An 18,549-nucleotide genomic window follows, 5' to 3' on the forward strand; every position below is an offset into this window, starting at 1 on the left:
TAAATCTTACCAGAATTTACAATGCTTTAAAAATTAATTAGCTTTTCATCATTGAAAGAATTCAAAGCTAGAAGTTCACATAGCCTAAAGTCTCCAGATGGCCTCCTGAAGGTATCCAACCAAAAAGGGAATCTTGTGTGTAACAAAGTTATCTACTTTCTTTGAGGTACAGGAGGAATGGGTCCTGATTAAGGAAAGAATATGGAGAAGTTTGGTGACCACCTTAAATATCAGATGAAAGTAATGATTATCATACTAACACTTTTTGAATGCTTATCATCATATGCTAAGAACTTTCAAGCAATTTGCATATATGTAATAAGCACTATTATAACATTTTTTTCATTAAAAGAAAAACTTGTTTCTACAGTGGACTCAAGATTGTCAAAGATTACACAACTATTAGGTGATAAAAATAGGTTTGCCTCTTTGGTGGTTTGCATGGAGATCCCATGTTTAAGATTACTGTATACTGCCTTTAGAACTATTTTAATATTTCACTGAAAATTCTTAATATTAGCAACCACTGATATGAAAATGACAATTTAGACTTAGAATGGACTGTCAAAAATAGAAGAGCACTTTGAGAAAATAGTTTTAAATTCTGGCTCCAGATAGCAATCACCTAAGAACAACAACAAAAACCTCTTAGGCCGGGCCCTTGCACAGTGATTACAATTTGTTTGGAATAGGTGTTAAAGATACATATCAGAGGACATCATGCAGAGTTCTGTTTGAGAATACAGGTGAAGAATAACGAGGTAGAGGGTGTTAGCCCGGGAGCTCCTGGGACTAGTCAATAGTGAAACTTTGTCCCTAGACGTATTCTCTCTGTGTATGCTCACCTGTAGACTGGTCACTTTGGTCTTGTGAATAAAACAATAATATGGGAAAATAAAAATATTTTTCCTCGGCCCTGGCCGGTTGGCTCAGCGGTAGAGCGTCGGTCTGGCGTGCGGGGGACCGGGGTTCGATTCCCGGCCAGGGCACATAGGAGAAGCGCCCATTTGCTTCTCCACCCCCCACTGCCCCCTCCTTCCTCTCTGTCTCTCTCTTCCCCTCCCGCAGCCAAGGCTCCATTGGAGCAAAGATGGCCTGGGCGCTGGGGATGGCTCCTTGGCCTCTGCCCCAGGCGCTAGAGTGGCTCTGGTCGCAGCAGAGCGACGCCCTGGAGGGGCAGAGCATCGCCCCCTGGTGGGCAGAGCATCGCCCCTGGTGGGCGTGCCGGGTAGATCCCGGTCGGGCGCATGCGGGAGTCTGTCTGACTGTCTCTCGCCATTTCCAGCTTCAGAAAAATACAAAAAAAAAAATTTTTTCCTCTACTTACATTTCCCCATGTATACTTTCAGACACATGGTTGGAAGCCCAAGAGTATAGAAATAACACCGAACTTGTCTCAGAAACCTACTGGATGTCCATTTTAGAAAAGTTATTTATTCAATAAATGTAATTGCTGTTAATTAAAATAAGCCTTGTTATTTCTTTATTTTATGTATTTATTTTTGTTAGAGAGAGGGAGAGAGAGACAGACAGACAGGGTCAGACAGGAAGGGAAAGAGATGAGAAGCATCAACTATAATTGTGGCACTTTAGTTGTTCATTGATTGCTTTCTCATGTGTGCCTTGACTAGAGTGCTCCAGCCAAGCCAGTGACCCCCTGCTCAAGCTGTGACGTTGGGCTCAAGTTAACAATCTTGAGTCTCAAGCCAGTGACCATGGGGTCATGTCTATGATCCTATGCTCAAGCCAGCCACCCATGCTCAATCAGATGAGCCTGCACTCAAGCAGGCAACCATGGGGTTTTGAACCTGAGTCCCAGGCCAATGCTCTATTCACTGTGCCACTGCCTGGTAAGGCAGATAATAAGCCTTGTTATGAGCTGAGAACTGGGCATCTAAGTAGATGTGGTCTTTGACCTTATAGAGCTCATAAACTGATAAAATAGGCAATTCACGATGAAATAAACATGCAAATTGCTATTAGATGTGCATCTATCTAGCTATCAATTTTTCTATGATATAGATATAACCATATCTATTATCATCTATCTAATCTCTCTCCCACCTCACTGCATAAATCCTAGGGCCCATTCCTCATGCACAGTGCTTTGGTTTTATTCCTGAGGGCGGACAGAAGCCATTGAAAGGTTTTCAGCAGGAAGTGGCTCAACTCTGTATTTAATGATGACCCTGCTGACTGCAACAGAGAAAATGGACCAGAAGAAAAGAAGGTAAGTGGTTTCAGAGTTAAAACATCCAGGTGATAGAGGATGTAACAGAACCAGGCTAGTAACTGTGAAAGATAAAAAGAAATAGACATCTATCTTTGATAATTTTTGGAAGTCAGAGTAATAGTACTTGCTAATGGATTCACTGTGAAAAGTAAGGGGGAAAAAAAATCTCAAGAAAGATTTTCATGTTAGGTTTGGGCAACTGGTAGTATTTATCAAAATGAGAAATACCACCAGAGAAGATACTTAGTTTGGTTGGAGGGTACAAGTTGATTAAGAGTTTCCATAGAGATATGTCCAAGTTGGAGCTATTTATGACATAATCAAATTGAGATATCAATGAGGCAAATGAAAAAATACATTTTTACAGTTAAGAATAAATATTTTCTCGGGATGCAAATTACTTAACTTATCTAAAAATCACTTGACCTTTGTAAATTTCTGTTTCCTTTTCTATAGTATAGACAAATAATAATAATCCTTATCTTAAAAGATTATTTTCAGTTCTGGAGTGTGTATCACACCATATTGTGCACACGAAATGACAGTGGGGGAAGGAGCTGTCAGTGATGATGATGGTGACATTGCTAATGGTGACACCCCTTTAGTGATGGGAAAGTTACCACCAATAAGAAAGATAGTAGCTGTCTCTTCAAGAAAATAGTTGCTGTTAATTATAACTCAGGATGACTCTCCTCATATCCTCATCCATTTTTCTTTTGTTGTGTCTTCAAGAGATGATTTATTTTACACAGTATTTTTTCTTCTTTTCCAAGTGAAAGGAGGAAAGATAGAGAGACAGACTCCTGCATGTGTCCTGACTGGGATCCAACCAGCAATCTCTGTCTGGGGCTGATGCTCTGCCCATCAGGGGCCATGCTCATAGCTGAGCTATTTTTAGCACTTGAGGTAGAAGCTCAATGGAGCCATCCTTAGTGCCCAGGGATGACATGCTTGAACAATCAAACCATGGCTGCAAGAGGGAAAGAGAGAGAGAGAGAGAGAAGCAGAAAGAAAGGGATGGAGAAGCAGAGGGTTGCTTCTTCTGTGTGCCCTGACTGGGTATTGAAGCTGGGACACCCAGACACCAGGCTGATGCTCTACTGCGGAGCAACTGTCCAGGGCCGATTTTACACAATTTTGTATTGACATCTTTAAGGGAACATCTTCATATCACCAACTCAACAATATAGCAGGACTATGTCCTTTATTTACTTGGTTCACCAACATGAAGATATTTGTCCAAAGACTTACTGATTCATCAGAGAAAGAAAACACAAATGCAAAACTTAAAAACCAGACACCTCAGAAGATGACAGAGGTGACACGGGAGAAAAATGGTAATGAAAAGAAGTGTCAATAATTCTTTTGGAAATGTAATCTGGCAAACTTGACTGCCAGATATCTGTACATGGAAGATGTGTCACAGCCAAGAAGAACTTCACATGCAGCCGGAAGAGGGTATAACTTGTTCAGAATAATTATCTTTAAGAAGGTTAAAATTGCCTGACCAGGCAGTGGCGCAGTGGCTAGAGCGTCAGACTGGGATGCGGAGGACCCAGGTTCGAGACCCGGGATTGCCAGCTTGAGTGCAGGCTCATCTGGCTTGAGCAAAAAGCTCACCAGCTTGAACCCAAGGTCACTGGCTCCAGCAAGGGGTTACTCGGTCTGCTGAAGGCCCGCGGTCAAGGCACATATGAGAGAGCAATCAATGAACAACTAAGGTGTTGCAACGCGCAATGAAAAACGAATGATTGATGCTTCTCATCTCTCTCCGCTTCTGTCTGTTCCTGTCTATCCCTCTCTCTGACTTTCTCTCTGTCTCTGTAAGAAATTAAAAAAAAGAAAATTAAAAATAAAAAAAAAGGTTAAAATTGCTCTGGCCGGTTGGCTCAGCGGTAGAGCGTCGGCCTGGTGTACGGGGGACCCGGGTTCGATTCCCGGCCAGGGCACATAGGAGAAGCGCCCATTTGCTTCTCCACCCCCCCCTCCTTCCTCTCTTCTCCTCCTGCAGCCAAGGCTCCATTGGAGCAAAGATGGCCCGGGCACTGGGGATGGCTCCTTGGCCTCTGCCCCAGACGCTAGAGTGGCTCTGGTCATGGCAGAGCGATGCCCTGGAGGGGCAGAGCATCGCCCACTGGTGGGCAGAACATCGCCCCTGGTGGGCGTGCCGGGTGGATCCCGGTTGGGCGCATGCGGGAGTCTGTCTGACTGTCTCTCTCCGTTTCCAGCTTCAGAAAAATACAAAAAAAAAAAAAAAGGAGGTTAAAATTATTTACTTGGTTTACCATGGAATTATTTGCTTCATGGAATTATTTAGTAGTGGTAATCATAATAGAAGACCTTGTCTTTTTGTAGGATGCATTGAAAGACTAGTCTTGATTCTCCTCTTGGACATAAAGAGAGAGAACTTGGAGGTGGCAAGAAATTGAGATCTTAAAGCCTGTAACTATGGAAGCAAAGACAGCAGCAGATACCATCTGAACCTGAGGGCCCTTTCCTGATGGAGGATATGGCTGATGTTCCTCCAAAAATACATGTGGGAAGAATTGCAAGGGTTTTCTCTATGGACACACACTTACATTAGTACTAGTTCTCACTTATTAAGCACAGATTATTTGCTATGTTTCTTTCATACCTCACAATCAGAAAATGAATAGCAGCCTTTAACATAATCACTGCCATCATTTGGAGATGAGAAAGCAGAGGCTCAAAGAAGCCAAGAGGGTAAACTGAAAGATTCCTCTTTTTAAGAGCAGACCACTTGTTTAATTGGTTGTATCTGAACACCCACACAGGAATCTGTTGCTCTGAACTGCACAGTAATCAGAGCAAAACGATGACCCTGGTGACATGAAAACAGCAGGTAGTTCAGTAAGTGGAACAGTCACCCTGGCATTCATAAAAGAAAGTGAAGGATCCACTTGGCAAGCCACCTAGGGGGGATGATCTGCCCATCTGGGGTGATGTTTAATTGCTCAGCAGCCAATCTCTTCTTAGCTGCTGAAGTGGGGGCCATGGAACCATCATCAGCGCCTGAGATCAACTTGCTCCAATTTAGCCATAGCTTCAGGAGGGATGGAGGAGGGGGGGAGAGAGAGAGATAGAAAGAGAGAGAGAGAGAAAAAAGAGAGGGGGAGGAGCAATAGTCTGGGTGGAGAAACAGATGTTCTCCTCTCCTGTGTGCCCTGACTGGGAATCGAACTTGGAACATCTATATACTGGGCTAATGCTCTACCACTGAGCAAACCGGCCAGGGCCAGAAATATTCTAACAAGCTCATAATTTTATAATCTGTGAAAAGTATGTATACATATAAGATAAGAGCCCCCCCCAATGGTAACAGTGCTGTACATTTAAAAAAGTACAATACAAAGTTCCAAAAAGAGTAAGGATGGCTAGCCTCTGAGTCCAAAAAACTAAATACACATTAAATCTTGGTGGAATGCACAGTGGTGTTCAGACACTGACCTGTGTCCTGGGAGCAGAGAGGAAGGACAAGATCCCCACCTACAGAACTGACCGAGGAGTAGGCAGGAACACCAGCTAATTTTAGTTTAACAAGGCAAGGCGTAGAATTGAAACATAAAACCTAAAAGGGGATCGTATGACAAGGTCTAGGAGTCAGAAATACTTTCAAAGTGGGTCATGAAAGGAGGCTTGGTTTGGGGTGAACACACAATGCAATATATAGATGATGTATGCTAGAACTGTATACCTGAAACCTATATCATTTTATTAATCAATACATTCAATTAAAAAAGTAAAATAACATAAAGGTAGGTGATATTTGACCTGGGCAGTGAATAGCCATCAGAAGGCATCCTGATGAAGGAGAATTAAAATAAGTCAGAAAAAAAGCCTCAGCAGTTACAAATACACAGAGTTGGGGTGAATGTCACAGTGTGTGCACTTGGTGCAAGTTGAATATAAAGGATGGAACAGATGAGAGGGAGCAGAGTACAAGTCTAGTGAGAAGTGGAGACTCCGTCTAGGGCTGTGAGAGCCTGGAAGAGGATGAGTTGGTGCTTACTTCAACAAGTCTTGGCAGCAAGGAGACCAGCAGAGCAGCTTCAGAGGCACTGAAGGAAGATTGGGGGCTAACATTGCAAGTGGTATGCATGCTGATGCCCACGGGAAACAGAATACATGGGTTCTAGAGACATGTGCTTGGTTGGCTTGCAAGAAAACAAAATAAAATAATCCACAGGCATGGAATTGTTACATGAGGTTTGAAGAAAGAAGAAGAAGGACAAACAAAGCAAAGCAAAACAGAAGGTTTCACTTGGGGCAGAATCTGTAATGTCAACAGACAACTGAAAGATGGTGAGTTCCTTAGAGCTTGGTCTGCTCTTTTTCCATGAGAAGAATGCTGTTTCAAACGAAAAGGGTTGATTTCATGTGCAAGGAACTGGAGCTTAAGCGAAGGACTCTTTCACACTATAAATGCCTGTGCTCCCGCAGGCCAGATGAATTCTATTTTAAGCTCCAGGAAGGAAGGTTCTGACAGCAGGAGAAATGCAGGTGCAAAGAGAGGCACACATTTCACTCCCTCTCATCCCTTGTTTCCTGTGTACACCGCACAACAAACCTTGCAGCTCCCCTGCTTCCCTCTGTGCTGACCCTACTCTGGCTACCTGGGCTCCTCTCTGTGTTGATGTGACTGTGAATACTGGACTTCTCACACTCAGGGGAGGTAAGGGGGTGATGTCCCTGACACTGACTCCAGAAGTGATGCTTTCTCCCATTTGCCTCCTTTGCAGATTACTATCAGGTACATGCAATACCTATTGCAAGTTTTTATTCATGTGCCTGTTACCCCGTCTTTGAAAAGCAGCAATGTCAATCATTCAACAGTACTTACTAAAAATACGCTGTGTACCTACTCAACTCTGTGATGGGCGGAGCATGGGGACACTGGACAGGCACAACCTTGTTGAAGCTTGGGCAAAGCAGTCTCACAATTAATTAATAAAATGCAATTATAAAAATGCTTTAAAGGAAAAATACAGGCTTATAAAAGTCCAGAAAATGGTTTTATTTATTATCTGTATCCCTAAAGCTTTACATGATGCTTGACACACCTTAAGTGCTAAATAAATGTTGTCAACCAAGTGGCTCAGTGATTAAGTGAACGAGTATGCAGCAATTTCCAAAATGGTAAAAGTTCAAGATTTAAGAGACTACAGAGCTATACTATTTCTACCAATCTTTTGCAACATTCTCAAATGTAATTTTGAGAAAATATTTTATAAGCCCATAGGAGAAAAATAGTTCTTTAGAATGGGACTTATTAACAGCAAATAATTCCTGATTAACCCGGCGATTCATGTTGGGACAACAAAGCTGAACTGATATAGATGTCCATCCATCCCACAAATGCTTATTGAGTACCTATTTGTCCCTATTGGGTGCTGGCACTTAATAGGCAATGTGCTGTCATGGCAGATATATTCTGGTACAGGGACTCAAGAGGGCGAACAACAAAGCCAAAATAAGCAATATTATGGTTTGTGGGTAGCCTCAGGGAAATTAAAGCACATCGTATAACTATGGGTTAATAGTAAGTGCACAGAAAGCAAGGAACGTGACTTTAGAGGCCCAATAAGACTAGACTTCCCTGAAGAGGAGGCATTATAATTGAGAATCACATAGACCAAAAAACCTACATATTTAAAGTCTCAGCTAAATTGTTCTGTACCCTAAGGAACAGAAAGTGCAAAGGCCCTGAGGTAGAAAAAGCCCAGCATATTAAAGAAATAACAAGAAAGTCTGTGTGACACAGAGAAATAGAAGGAAGGTGAAGAGGCAGGCATGGTACTTGCTGGAAAGGACTTTCAGTTTTAAGTGAAGTAGGCAGGGGGTGTTGTGATTTTTATTTCATATATATAAAGATTACTTTTGCTATTGCAGGAGAAAAGAATTGGGGGTGACTGTGTTATGGAGGAGGAAGTCCAGGTAGGAATCTATTTAAATACTACAGGTGGTCCTGACAGAGCCTTTTGCTCAGGATGGCAGGAATCTATGGATTTAGGATTCATTTGGGAGGAAAGCTCCTGTGGAGCCACATGAACTGTAGATAAACTGCACAGGAGTAGAAGTCATGGGAAGGGAGAAATCAAGGCTACTTCCTGGGATCTTGCTTTAGGAGGTGGATAAACAGAGGTGCCACTGGTGGAGATGTAATGTAAATGAGCAGGACTTTGAAAAAATGATAATCAAGAGTTTTTTTTCTGCTATACTAAATGTTAGACACTTAATTAGATTTTCAAGTGCACATATGAACATATGAAATATGAAGCACGTGTCATTCCAGAGGGCAAGCCAGCAGTCACAGGAGTGGAAGTGATCTGTATATTGGTGACATTAAAATTTTTGGAAAAGGTGTACATTTTCAAAACTTACAGGCATAGGGGGTAGGAGGTCAATGGAAAATTGAAGTCCTGAGACTGAGCCTTGTGAATGAATAGAAGTAACAAGTGAGAGAGAAAGGGAAGCCAGGTTTTTAAAAAATTGACATAGCTAACTGAACCAAATACAACTCAGGGATTGAGTCTAGTGAGAGGAGTAGAGTAGAGTTTCATGGAGGTCATTAGTAGTCTCGACTGCAGTAGTTTCTATGGAGCATCCTGCGTTAGCCAGGGAGAAATAGAACCAATCCTGTATACACGGGCTGGTGCAAACTCTTGGGCATGGGTGGCCGATGCAGTCCACAGGTGGAATTTCTTTACTGACTGAATCAGCCCCTCCAAGTATATGGAGCATAGTCTCCTTTAATTAAGGTCAAATGATTTGCAGACATTAATCACACCAAGGTAATCCCTAGACTCCTGCTTATCCGAATAACAGGGAAATTTGCTTAGCCAGGTTGACACATTAAACAGACCGCCGCATGTCTAACTGAAATCAGTGCAGTGGAAAGGGGGATGAGCAGATGGGGATCAACAAAGGCAAGGCTTGGTGAGAAGCTGTTCTGGGAAGAGGGGGAAAGAGGAAGGAGGAGGGCAGGTAACTGTTGAATAAGGCCACACAGCTTTGATTGCTCTTGCTCTGCTTGGTAGTCTGTAGAGCAAATTTTTATGTTTGTTAAGACTAACCCAGTAATTAGCAGGATAAGATAATTCTGAAAGAAAGTTTTGGATTTGGAAGACATGCTGAGGTGTTGGTTTTGGGTAGAAACTGTGAGACATTTTATTTTTTCCAAATATAAAAAGCATCAAAGCACAGGACTAGTGATCAAAAATTATAGAGCAAGCACCCACTTGAGGGTCATCACAGAGAACACTCTGCGCCCGACAGCTCCTGACGGCGGTGCACTTCCCATCACCAGGAACATTTCCCGAAGGTAATCCATCCAGTTAGAAGATGTGCTTACCAGGTGGGGAGCCTACCTGAAGAGGAGTCCACATGGGACTGAGCTCCTCCAAAGACAAAAGAACTTGGCTTGGTCAAGAGTTGAGTTTTACCAGCTCTATGAACCTCCTAATATTGTAGAACAACTTGCATGTCAGTGTAGGAACTTTTCTTAAGTGAGTAACCATTGCTGCCCTCAGCTCCTCAAAGGGACCCATCCCCTGAACAAATTAAACATGCTCTTCAAAGCTCTCGTTCAACCTTGAGGTCTTTTATTTAACTTGATGCTATGAGTTGTTCTTGCTGCAAGAACAATGCTATCAAAGACAAGGGCAACTGACTGGACTGAGAGGAAACAAAAATATGAGGACATGAGGACATATTAACACATAATGGGATGATTACACCAAAATAAATGGCTGAAGTAATAATATAATCATTTCAGTTCAGCATGAAAGCTTATGCTGGGCTTAAATATTAACCTCTTAGTAACAACTGTCCTAGAGAGAAGAGGTAACAATGTATACCTAATGATGACTGATGTTGAGCATCTATTCCTATGCCTGTCAGCCATCTGTTTGTCTTCTTTGGAAAAATATTGCTCTGGCTGGTTTGCTCAGTGGTGGAGTGTCGGCCCGGCAAGTGGAAGTCCTGGGTTCGATTCCTGATCAGGGCATAAAGGAGAAGCGCCCATCTCTTTCTCCACCCTTCCCCCTCTTGCTTCTCTCTTTTTCTCTCTCCTCCTGCAGCCATGGCTCAATTGGAGCAAGTTGACCCCTGGTGCTGAGGATGGCTCCATGGCCTTTGCTTCAGGTGCTAAGAAGAGCTCATTTGCTAAGTAATAAAGCAATGCCCCAGATGGGCACAGTATTTCCCCCTAGTGGGTTTGCCAGGTTGATCCTGGGTGGGGCACATGTAGGACTCTGTCTTTGCCTCCCTTCCTCTCACTGTATAATAATAATAAAAATAAAAATGTTTTTTATGTTCTCTGCCTTTTTTTAAATTGTTATTTTGTTATTGAGTTGTATAATTTCCTTATATATTTTGATATAAAACCCTTATCTGATTTATAATTTACAAATGCATGCAGTATGTTGTCTTTTTGTTTTGTTGATGATTTCTTTAGCTGTGCAGAGCAATTTAGTTTGACGAAGTTCCATTTGTTGGTATTTGTTTTTATTTCCCTGGCTTGAGGGGACATACCCCAAAAGATATTACTCAGACTGATGTCAAATAGTTTACTATCTATGTATTCATCTAGGTTTATGGTTTCAAAGCCTTACATTTACAATAAAATATTACATAGCAATAGAAGAATAAATAAAATCTTGCCATTTGTGACAACATGGGCTATTATGCTAAGTGAAATAAGTCAGACAAAGAAAGAAAAATACCATAAGGCTTCACTTACATGTGGAATCTAAACAAACAAAATGAAAGAAAATTAGATTCATAGAACCAGGAGCAAAGGGATGGTTAACAAAGGGATGGGGCACTGGATAAAAAAGGTGATGGTCAATACAGACAATAATATTGTGATTAGTTTGAGCTTTTTATAAGTGACAGATGATTACTAAAATTAGTGCGGTGATCACATTGTTAGGTGTAAAAATACCAAATCACTATATTGTACACCCGAAACTATTATAGTATATAACATGGTATACTAAATATCAAAATAATTAAATTAAAATTTAACTAATTTATTTTTAAAGTCTTTATTCATTTTTTAGAGAGGAGAGAGACAGGGTGAGGAGCAGGAAGCATCAACTCCCATATGTGCCTTGACCAGGCAAGCCCAGGGTTTCGAACTGGAGACCTCAGCATTCCAGGTTAACGCTTTTTCCACTGCACCACCACAGGCCAGGCTAACCGATTAATTTTTCAAACAGAGAAAAGATATAATGGGAATTCTGGGTGCCCCACAGGTGCTGGGGCAGAAAGCGCATGCCCTTGCAGATGCTTTGTGCTTTCGGATGTGAGGGTGGCAGGGGACGGCGGTCTCTCCTCCGCTGAATGATCTGTCACAGCATCTGTTATAAAACATATTCTTTCTGAAAGGGCATGGTCAAGATAAAGACAGTAATTCCACAAGCAAATCTCCTCTGTGTAGGACTTTCCTTTTAGTAAACACTCTACAGCTATGGCTCCCCTGGAAAGCTTGTTAACACTCAGCTTCCTGGGTCTCTAACTGCAGAAACCATAGTCCAGTAAGTAAAAGACAGGGCTAGGAAACCATTTCTAAGAAACTCTCCAGATGATTCTGCAGGTATTTGTTGGTTAGACGGTGGAAGTGAATACAAGCATCTCGCCTATTAGGCACTCCTGTAACCCCAACCAGGAGCCCAATGAACTCATTTATACTAAAATGATAGTGTAGTGATCAAATGTGTTTATTCATTAGGGATCATAGGATACAAGCAGGAAATGTCCCTGCAAAGGCATGAAAACAATTTATTTTTATGTCACTTTACATTTAAATATAAACCCCGAAGGGGGAGAATTAAAGGGAGGGAAAGCTTTCCTGTATAATTTTGACTTTATCTTGGAACGTTATGAGTTCCATCCATGTTTACAACCTTCTTTGCATATAAGGTGGGTCCACTTTTAAGTCCCATACAGACAACTCACAGGGGAAAGAATGGCTAGCATAATTTCAGGAAAGAAACATTGTATGGGTTGAAATCTTCCTTCTCATCCTCTTTGAAAAAAGTGAACAGGGAGAAAATTTTGTTTATTTTCTCTTATGGTTCTGAAAGAGGGGAGAACATTATAACAATTACCTCCTACTAGGAAAGAACTGGGCCTAAATTATTATCTTTGTGTGAGGAAAACGACAACTCAAACTTTAAAAGCTCTTAATTTTGAACATTCTTGGTAAGCCGGTATCATCGCTCACCTTCCAGCTCCTTGACTCCTAAATAGAAGAGGTCCCCATCCAGGATAGAATTTTATATACGTTTTCAAATGTTTATAGGTTATTATGGTCCAGAAATCACTTTAAAACCATCGAGATTTCCATTCTCCAGGTTCATAAGCTGGTGCTGTTTGGAGAGTGCCCCTCACAGAACACCGGTTGGACGACCCAGGCCGGTACTTACTATACGAGCATCCATAGACCTCGACCCTCATGCCGATCTTTCCACTTGGGTTCCATTCCAGGGGCACAAAGCGAACAAATCGTGCCCTCACTGAGTGCAGTAGCTTGTGGTGCATCACGCTGTCGGCATTCGTGTTCCCAGCAAATGTCTGCAGAGAGAAGAGGGGGCACAGTGTGAACTCCTTCCACGGCATCCCCTTTACAGGCCAGAGTTCAAGGAAAACCAGGGCAAATCCACATTCTTACTCTGCCACACCTTTCAAAGAAAACTCTCAGGCCTGACCTGTGGTGGCGCAGTGGATAAAGCGTTGACCTGGAAATGCTGAGGTTGCTGGTTTGAAACCCTGGGCTTGCCTGGTCAAGGCACATATGGGAGTTGATGCTTCCAGCTCCTCCCCCTTTCTCTCTCTCTGTCTCTCCTCTCTGTCTCTCTCTCTCTCCCCCTCTCCTCTCTAAAAAAAATGAATAAATAAAAAATTTAAAAAAAAGATGTCACCTCATTCCATTTAAAAAAAAAAGAAAACAAAACAGTTTCTCAGCTATTTCAAATGAAATCTGACTTGGGTGAGGACTGGACTATATTTTGTTATATTTTTTCAGAAACACTGAATATTATTCTTTAATACCCTTCCCCAGTTTTATCAATAAATCAATTCTAGTACGTCATAAGAGGTGGACCCTAAAAGCTTTACAAAGTAAGTAATAGAATAAAATTTTGATATTCCTAATGTTCATAATCACTATAGAATGTGAGATAACTGACAATCTCCTCTAAGAAGGAAAGGCTTTCTTTGAAGTAATTGTTGCTACTAATTGAGGTCAGTTATGATGCTAAGTGCTTTTCATTATTATAACTTCGCAGATTAACAACAAAAAAACAAACAAACAAATAAACAAAAAAACCCTCTAAAGCCTAGAAAGAAAATGGGGGAGAATAAAAAATTTTCAAAATTATTTAGTTGGTTAGTAGTTGGCTTGAAATTTAATTCTAAAGTTTTTCTATTTCAAAGTCTATGGATTCTCTACAGCCTCACACCCTTCAAAGATTCCATTGTTAATTTTTTTTTTAGATTTTACTTATTCATTTTTTAGAGAAAGAGGAGAGAGAGGAGAGTGGAGAGAGAGAGAGAAGTGTGGGAAGAGCAGGAAACATCAACTCCCATATGTGCCTTGACCAGACAAGGCCAGGAATTTGAACTGACGACCTCAGTGTTCCAGGACAATGCTTTATCCACTGCACACCACAGGTCAGGCCTCCATTGTAAATTGTTAGAAGAAAGGAATAGAGGTAACAGGAGTATTTTCTTTGTAAGTATAGTCGTCCCTTGCCATATCGTGGTTCATTTTTCATGGTCTCACTGTATTTCAGGTTTTTAAATTTTATATATCTAATTTTGTGTTGTGGACTTTTTGCTATATCATGGGATTTTGCAGTATATAGATATTTTTATATATTTATAATTTTAATTATATTTTGTGATAAAATAAGCATTTTTAGCTGAAAAATAGAAAACAATTTAAAAATACTAATTAAAACATATTTAAATAATATTAAATAAAAATAAAATGCATAGAGTATAGCATATGAGCTGTAATGTTCTTCTTGGCTGTGCAGTACATTCATATCATCATCATCACCTTCATTGTCATCAGTACTGCATAGCTAACTCGTCATCATTTTCATCATTCAAGTTGTAGTATATTCACTGGTGAGTACCCATATAGAATTTTATATGTTGTTAAAATTACATAGGTTTAAGAGTGTAGAAAGTATTTAAGAGCATAGGAAGTATTTATAAGACTGTGAGAAAGGTTAATAACAGTGTGGGAAAGGTTTATAAGAAGGTGGGGAGGGTTTATATATGTATTTTTCATATTATCACTTTTCACTTATCACGGGGGTTCTGGAACCTAACCCTCACAATAGACAAGGGACCACTGTAATTCATTTTCATATTTTCTTATAAAATTTAAACAAAGGAACACATAGCAGGGGGCTAAAATTATGCCTCCTGACCTTCATTAAGAGAAATTATTTCAGGAACAAAAAAAAATTTTTCCTCATGTCTACTTTTTCTTTCTCCATTGCAGTAAAATATGCTAAATATAAAGTTTACCATTTTAACCACTTAAAGTATATATTTCAGTGGAATTAAGTGCATTCATATTATTGTTCAACAAGCAATCACTGTTATCTGTCCACAGAACCTTTTCATTATTCCATTTGTGCATGAGAACCGGCACACTGATTTGCTTTTTTTCTGAAAAGTCATCATCTGCCTTCCTTTCTGACTCAAGTATTCATAGACAAAGCCTGCTTGCTAATGTCCCTCAATGCCAACCAATAAGTAGAAGATCCACTGGTTTCTCAAGTGGCCAAATAGAATACCATGTACTGTATTTTTCACTCCATAAGATGCACATGACCATAGGACACACATAAGGTTTTAAGGTATGTCCTATTTAAGGAGGAAAATAAGAAAAAAAATTCTGAACCAATGGTGCATTAAAATATTTAATAATTATCATATTTTTTACTCCATAAGATGCAGGACATTTTCCCCTCCACTTTTTTTGGGGGAAAAAGTGTATCTTATGGAGTAAAAAATGTGGTAAATGATTTATCTACTTAATGGAATCCATTTTTAAAGACCCTAAACTCAAACTTGGTGTATCCATAAAACACTCATGAATCTAGGGCAGCTTGAACATTCTGACATTTCTTCTGCACACAGAACACAGATTGGCTAATAACACTGAGATTAAACAATTGATATAATCACTACTAAAATCACAAAGTGGCTTATGAAGAAAACACTTCTCACACTTCAGCTATACCTGCAGCAAAATCCTTGTGTAAGAGAATGACTTGGCAAAGAGAAATTCTGCAACATTCAAATCCCACATTCCACAGACTTCTTTGTTTTGGCCATTTCCTTCTTATCCAAAAAAGAATATTTTTATTGGTAGTCTCTTATGGTCTGCTCCCAACTTTAGCAACTCGCACAGGTATAAAATTTCCTGAATCCCTTGCTCACTTAAAAAGGACTGTTCCTTGTGCAGTTTAGTGCTCTTTAAATTTTACTTGTGTCCATACTTTTTTGATATATGCATTTTGGAGGGCAGGGGAAGTGACAGTTCTGTGGATTTACATTGTTTTAGACAGAGTGAAGGAATTTCATGTTTTTCTACAATCTAACTAGGGAGCCTTTCATTGCTCGGGATTCCTCCTTAATCATGTAGGCTACAGACCATGTAAAGTCCTGGGTCTGTAGCATCTTTTATCTAAGTGAACTTTTTCATACTGAGGGTGATGGGTGCCCTCTCTGGGTTCTATGTAATTTGTAGACACTACAACTTAAACTAATATTGAATTCCTGGTTGCATATTTCCAGATAAAAGGCTTAGGACTCCTTAGTTCATGTATTGTATGTCTCAATGGGGGGACCTGGATTCCCATCAAAGGGGCAATTTCCAGGCATGATTATATAACACAAGGGAAGCAACTTCATCTTCTGAGTCTCACTGTCTTGCAGCCTTGTAATCACAAACTCTCACAGTCCCAAAGTCCTACTCTCCCATAATCTCCCATGGACATTGCAGCTTCATAGTTCCACAGTCTCATGTGCCAGACAAACCCAAGGCCTCAAAGATTTGATATCTCAAAGTCTGCATTGTATGGTGCCAGGGCCCTCCTCTCTAGAGCTAACAGCCCAAAATCAGCTCAGAAACATATAAAGGTAGAGACATAAAGAGTCTAGAGACAGCTGCAACTAAGCTCTCACCAGTCCATCTTCTGACTAGATGAATGACAATCCCCCAGAGCAATGCAAGAAGTTGTAGGTGGAGATGAAAAACAAGGACACATGTCCTGACTCTCCTGATGCTTCAGTTCCAAAGCCCTGCTGGTTGCTTTAGTGCTTCTGCATACCTGAAGCCAGATGAAGAACTAAAGATTATTTCACAACAGTGGGAATGACAGCTGAAAAACCATGGCAACTGACTGTTGTTGAAAGGAGGAAACTGTCAATCTATCATTCTATATCCAGCCAAAATAACTTTTAAATGTAAAAAACTGTGTAAACACAGTTTCTTATAGACAAAAACTGAGAGAATTTATTACCTACATATCACTGCTAAGAATTGTTAAATAAGCCCTGGCCAGTTGGCTCAGTGGTAGAGCGTTGGACTGGCGTGCAGGAGTCCTGGGTTTGATTCCTGGCCAGGGCACACAGGAGAAGTGCCCATCTGCTTCTCCATCCCTCCCCCTCTCCTTCTTTTCTGTCTCTCTCTTCCCCTCCCACAGCCAAGGCTCCACTGGAGCAAAGTTGGCCCTGGGGGCTGAGGATGGCTCTGTGGCCTCTGCCTCAGGTGCTAGAATGGCTCTGGTTGCAACAGAGTGACGCCCCAGATGGGCAGAGCATGGCCCCCTGGTGGGCATGCTGGGTGGATCCTAGTCAAGCGCATGCAGGAGTCTGTCTAACTGCCTCCCTGTTTCCAACTTCAGAAGGATGCAAAAAAAAAAATAATTGTTAAATAAACTCTATGATCTTCAGGAATTGATGCCAGATAGAATTTTCAGGGAACAAAAAGGACTGCAAAGCATTCACAGTGGCAAACATGTGGGTCAATATGACAGACTAGTTTTCTTTCTTTCTTTAAACAGCTTAAATATCAACACACAGTCTAAATAAAAAATAATAATACATTGTGGTGTTTATAACCTAAGCAGAAGTAGACATGTCAATAAAATCATGAAGGATGAAATATAGCATAAACAGAATCATCTATTGAAATGCCTTGACATTACATATAAAAAGATCTGATGTCAATTTGAGATAGACTACAGTAAGTTCAGGATGCCTAAAATAAAATAAAAAGGTATAGCCACAAAGGCAGTAAAAAAAAAAGGATGGAATGCTAAGAGTGATAACAGGTCTAGTTTGATACAAAATAAGACAGAAAATGAGAAAAAGTAACAGAGAAGAAAGTTAAAATTAATTTCACAATAGTTTACTTAAATGTACCCAAATGATAATTACATTTAAAAATGGGTGAACTCCACTTAAATGGCAATAATTATAAGTCTAGTTTTTTTTAAAATGGCCCTTCTATGCAGTTTTTATGTGATACTCATTTTTAATAATCAAAACATTGGAGAAGTACCCATCTGCTTCTCTACCCATCTCTCTCTCCTTTCTCTTAGTCTTTCTCTTCCTCTCCTGCAGCCAAGGCTCCCCTGGAGCAAAGTTTCCCTGGGCACTGAGGATGGCTCCATGGTCTCCGCCTCAGGTGCTAGAATGGCTCTGGTTGCAGCAGAGCAACGTCCCAGATGAGCAGAGCATCGCCCCCTAGTGGGCATGCCGGGTGATCCTGGTCAGGTGCATGTGGAAGTCTGTCTGCCTACCCTCGCTTCTCACTTCAGAAAAATACAATAACAAAACAAAACAAAAAATAAAGACATTGACAAGTTGAAAGAAAAAGGATGAAAGAAGATATTACCTGAAAATAGCAGACATAATAAATGTGAAATTCCTCAATTAGACAAAGTAGGCTATAGTGCAAGATACAATGGAGTTGACCAAAAAATTAAAAATGGAAGTGCCATATGACCCACACTTCCATTTCAGGGAATAATATACAAAGAAAAAAAAGATACTAATTCTAAAAAATATATGCACCCCTGTGTTCATTGCAGAGTTATTTACAATAGCCTAAATCTAGAAATAGCCCACATGTCCATCAGTAGATGAGTGGATAAAAAAATCTGTGGTACACTTGCATGATGAAATACTATTCAGCTATAAGAAAAAGAAGGAAAACTTAACTTTAGCAACAGCATGGTTGGAAGATCATTATGCTAAGT

At 40.5% G+C, this 18,549-nt stretch overlaps 1 protein-coding gene across 3 annotated transcripts in view; it reads right to left on the reverse strand.

Moving 5' to 3' along the window:
* CNTNAP5 (contactin associated protein family member 5) overlaps positions 1-18,549 on the reverse strand; it is an 884,141-nt gene that overhangs the window by 493,923 nt on the left and 371,669 nt on the right. For all 3 annotated transcript variants that reach the window (XM_066280702.1, XM_066280703.1, XM_066280701.1), the window contains exon 4: positions 12,685-12,832. In XM_066280702.1, coding sequence (XP_066136799.1) covers positions 12,685-12,832 — 148 coding nt within the window. The remainder of the gene's footprint in view (positions 1-12,684; positions 12,833-18,549) is intronic.

Source organism: Saccopteryx bilineata, chromosome 5 (genome assembly GCF_036850765.1).
Source record: "Saccopteryx bilineata isolate mSacBil1 chromosome 5, mSacBil1_pri_phased_curated, whole genome shotgun sequence".
NCBI lineage: Eukaryota > Metazoa > Chordata > Mammalia > Chiroptera > Emballonuridae > Saccopteryx > Saccopteryx bilineata.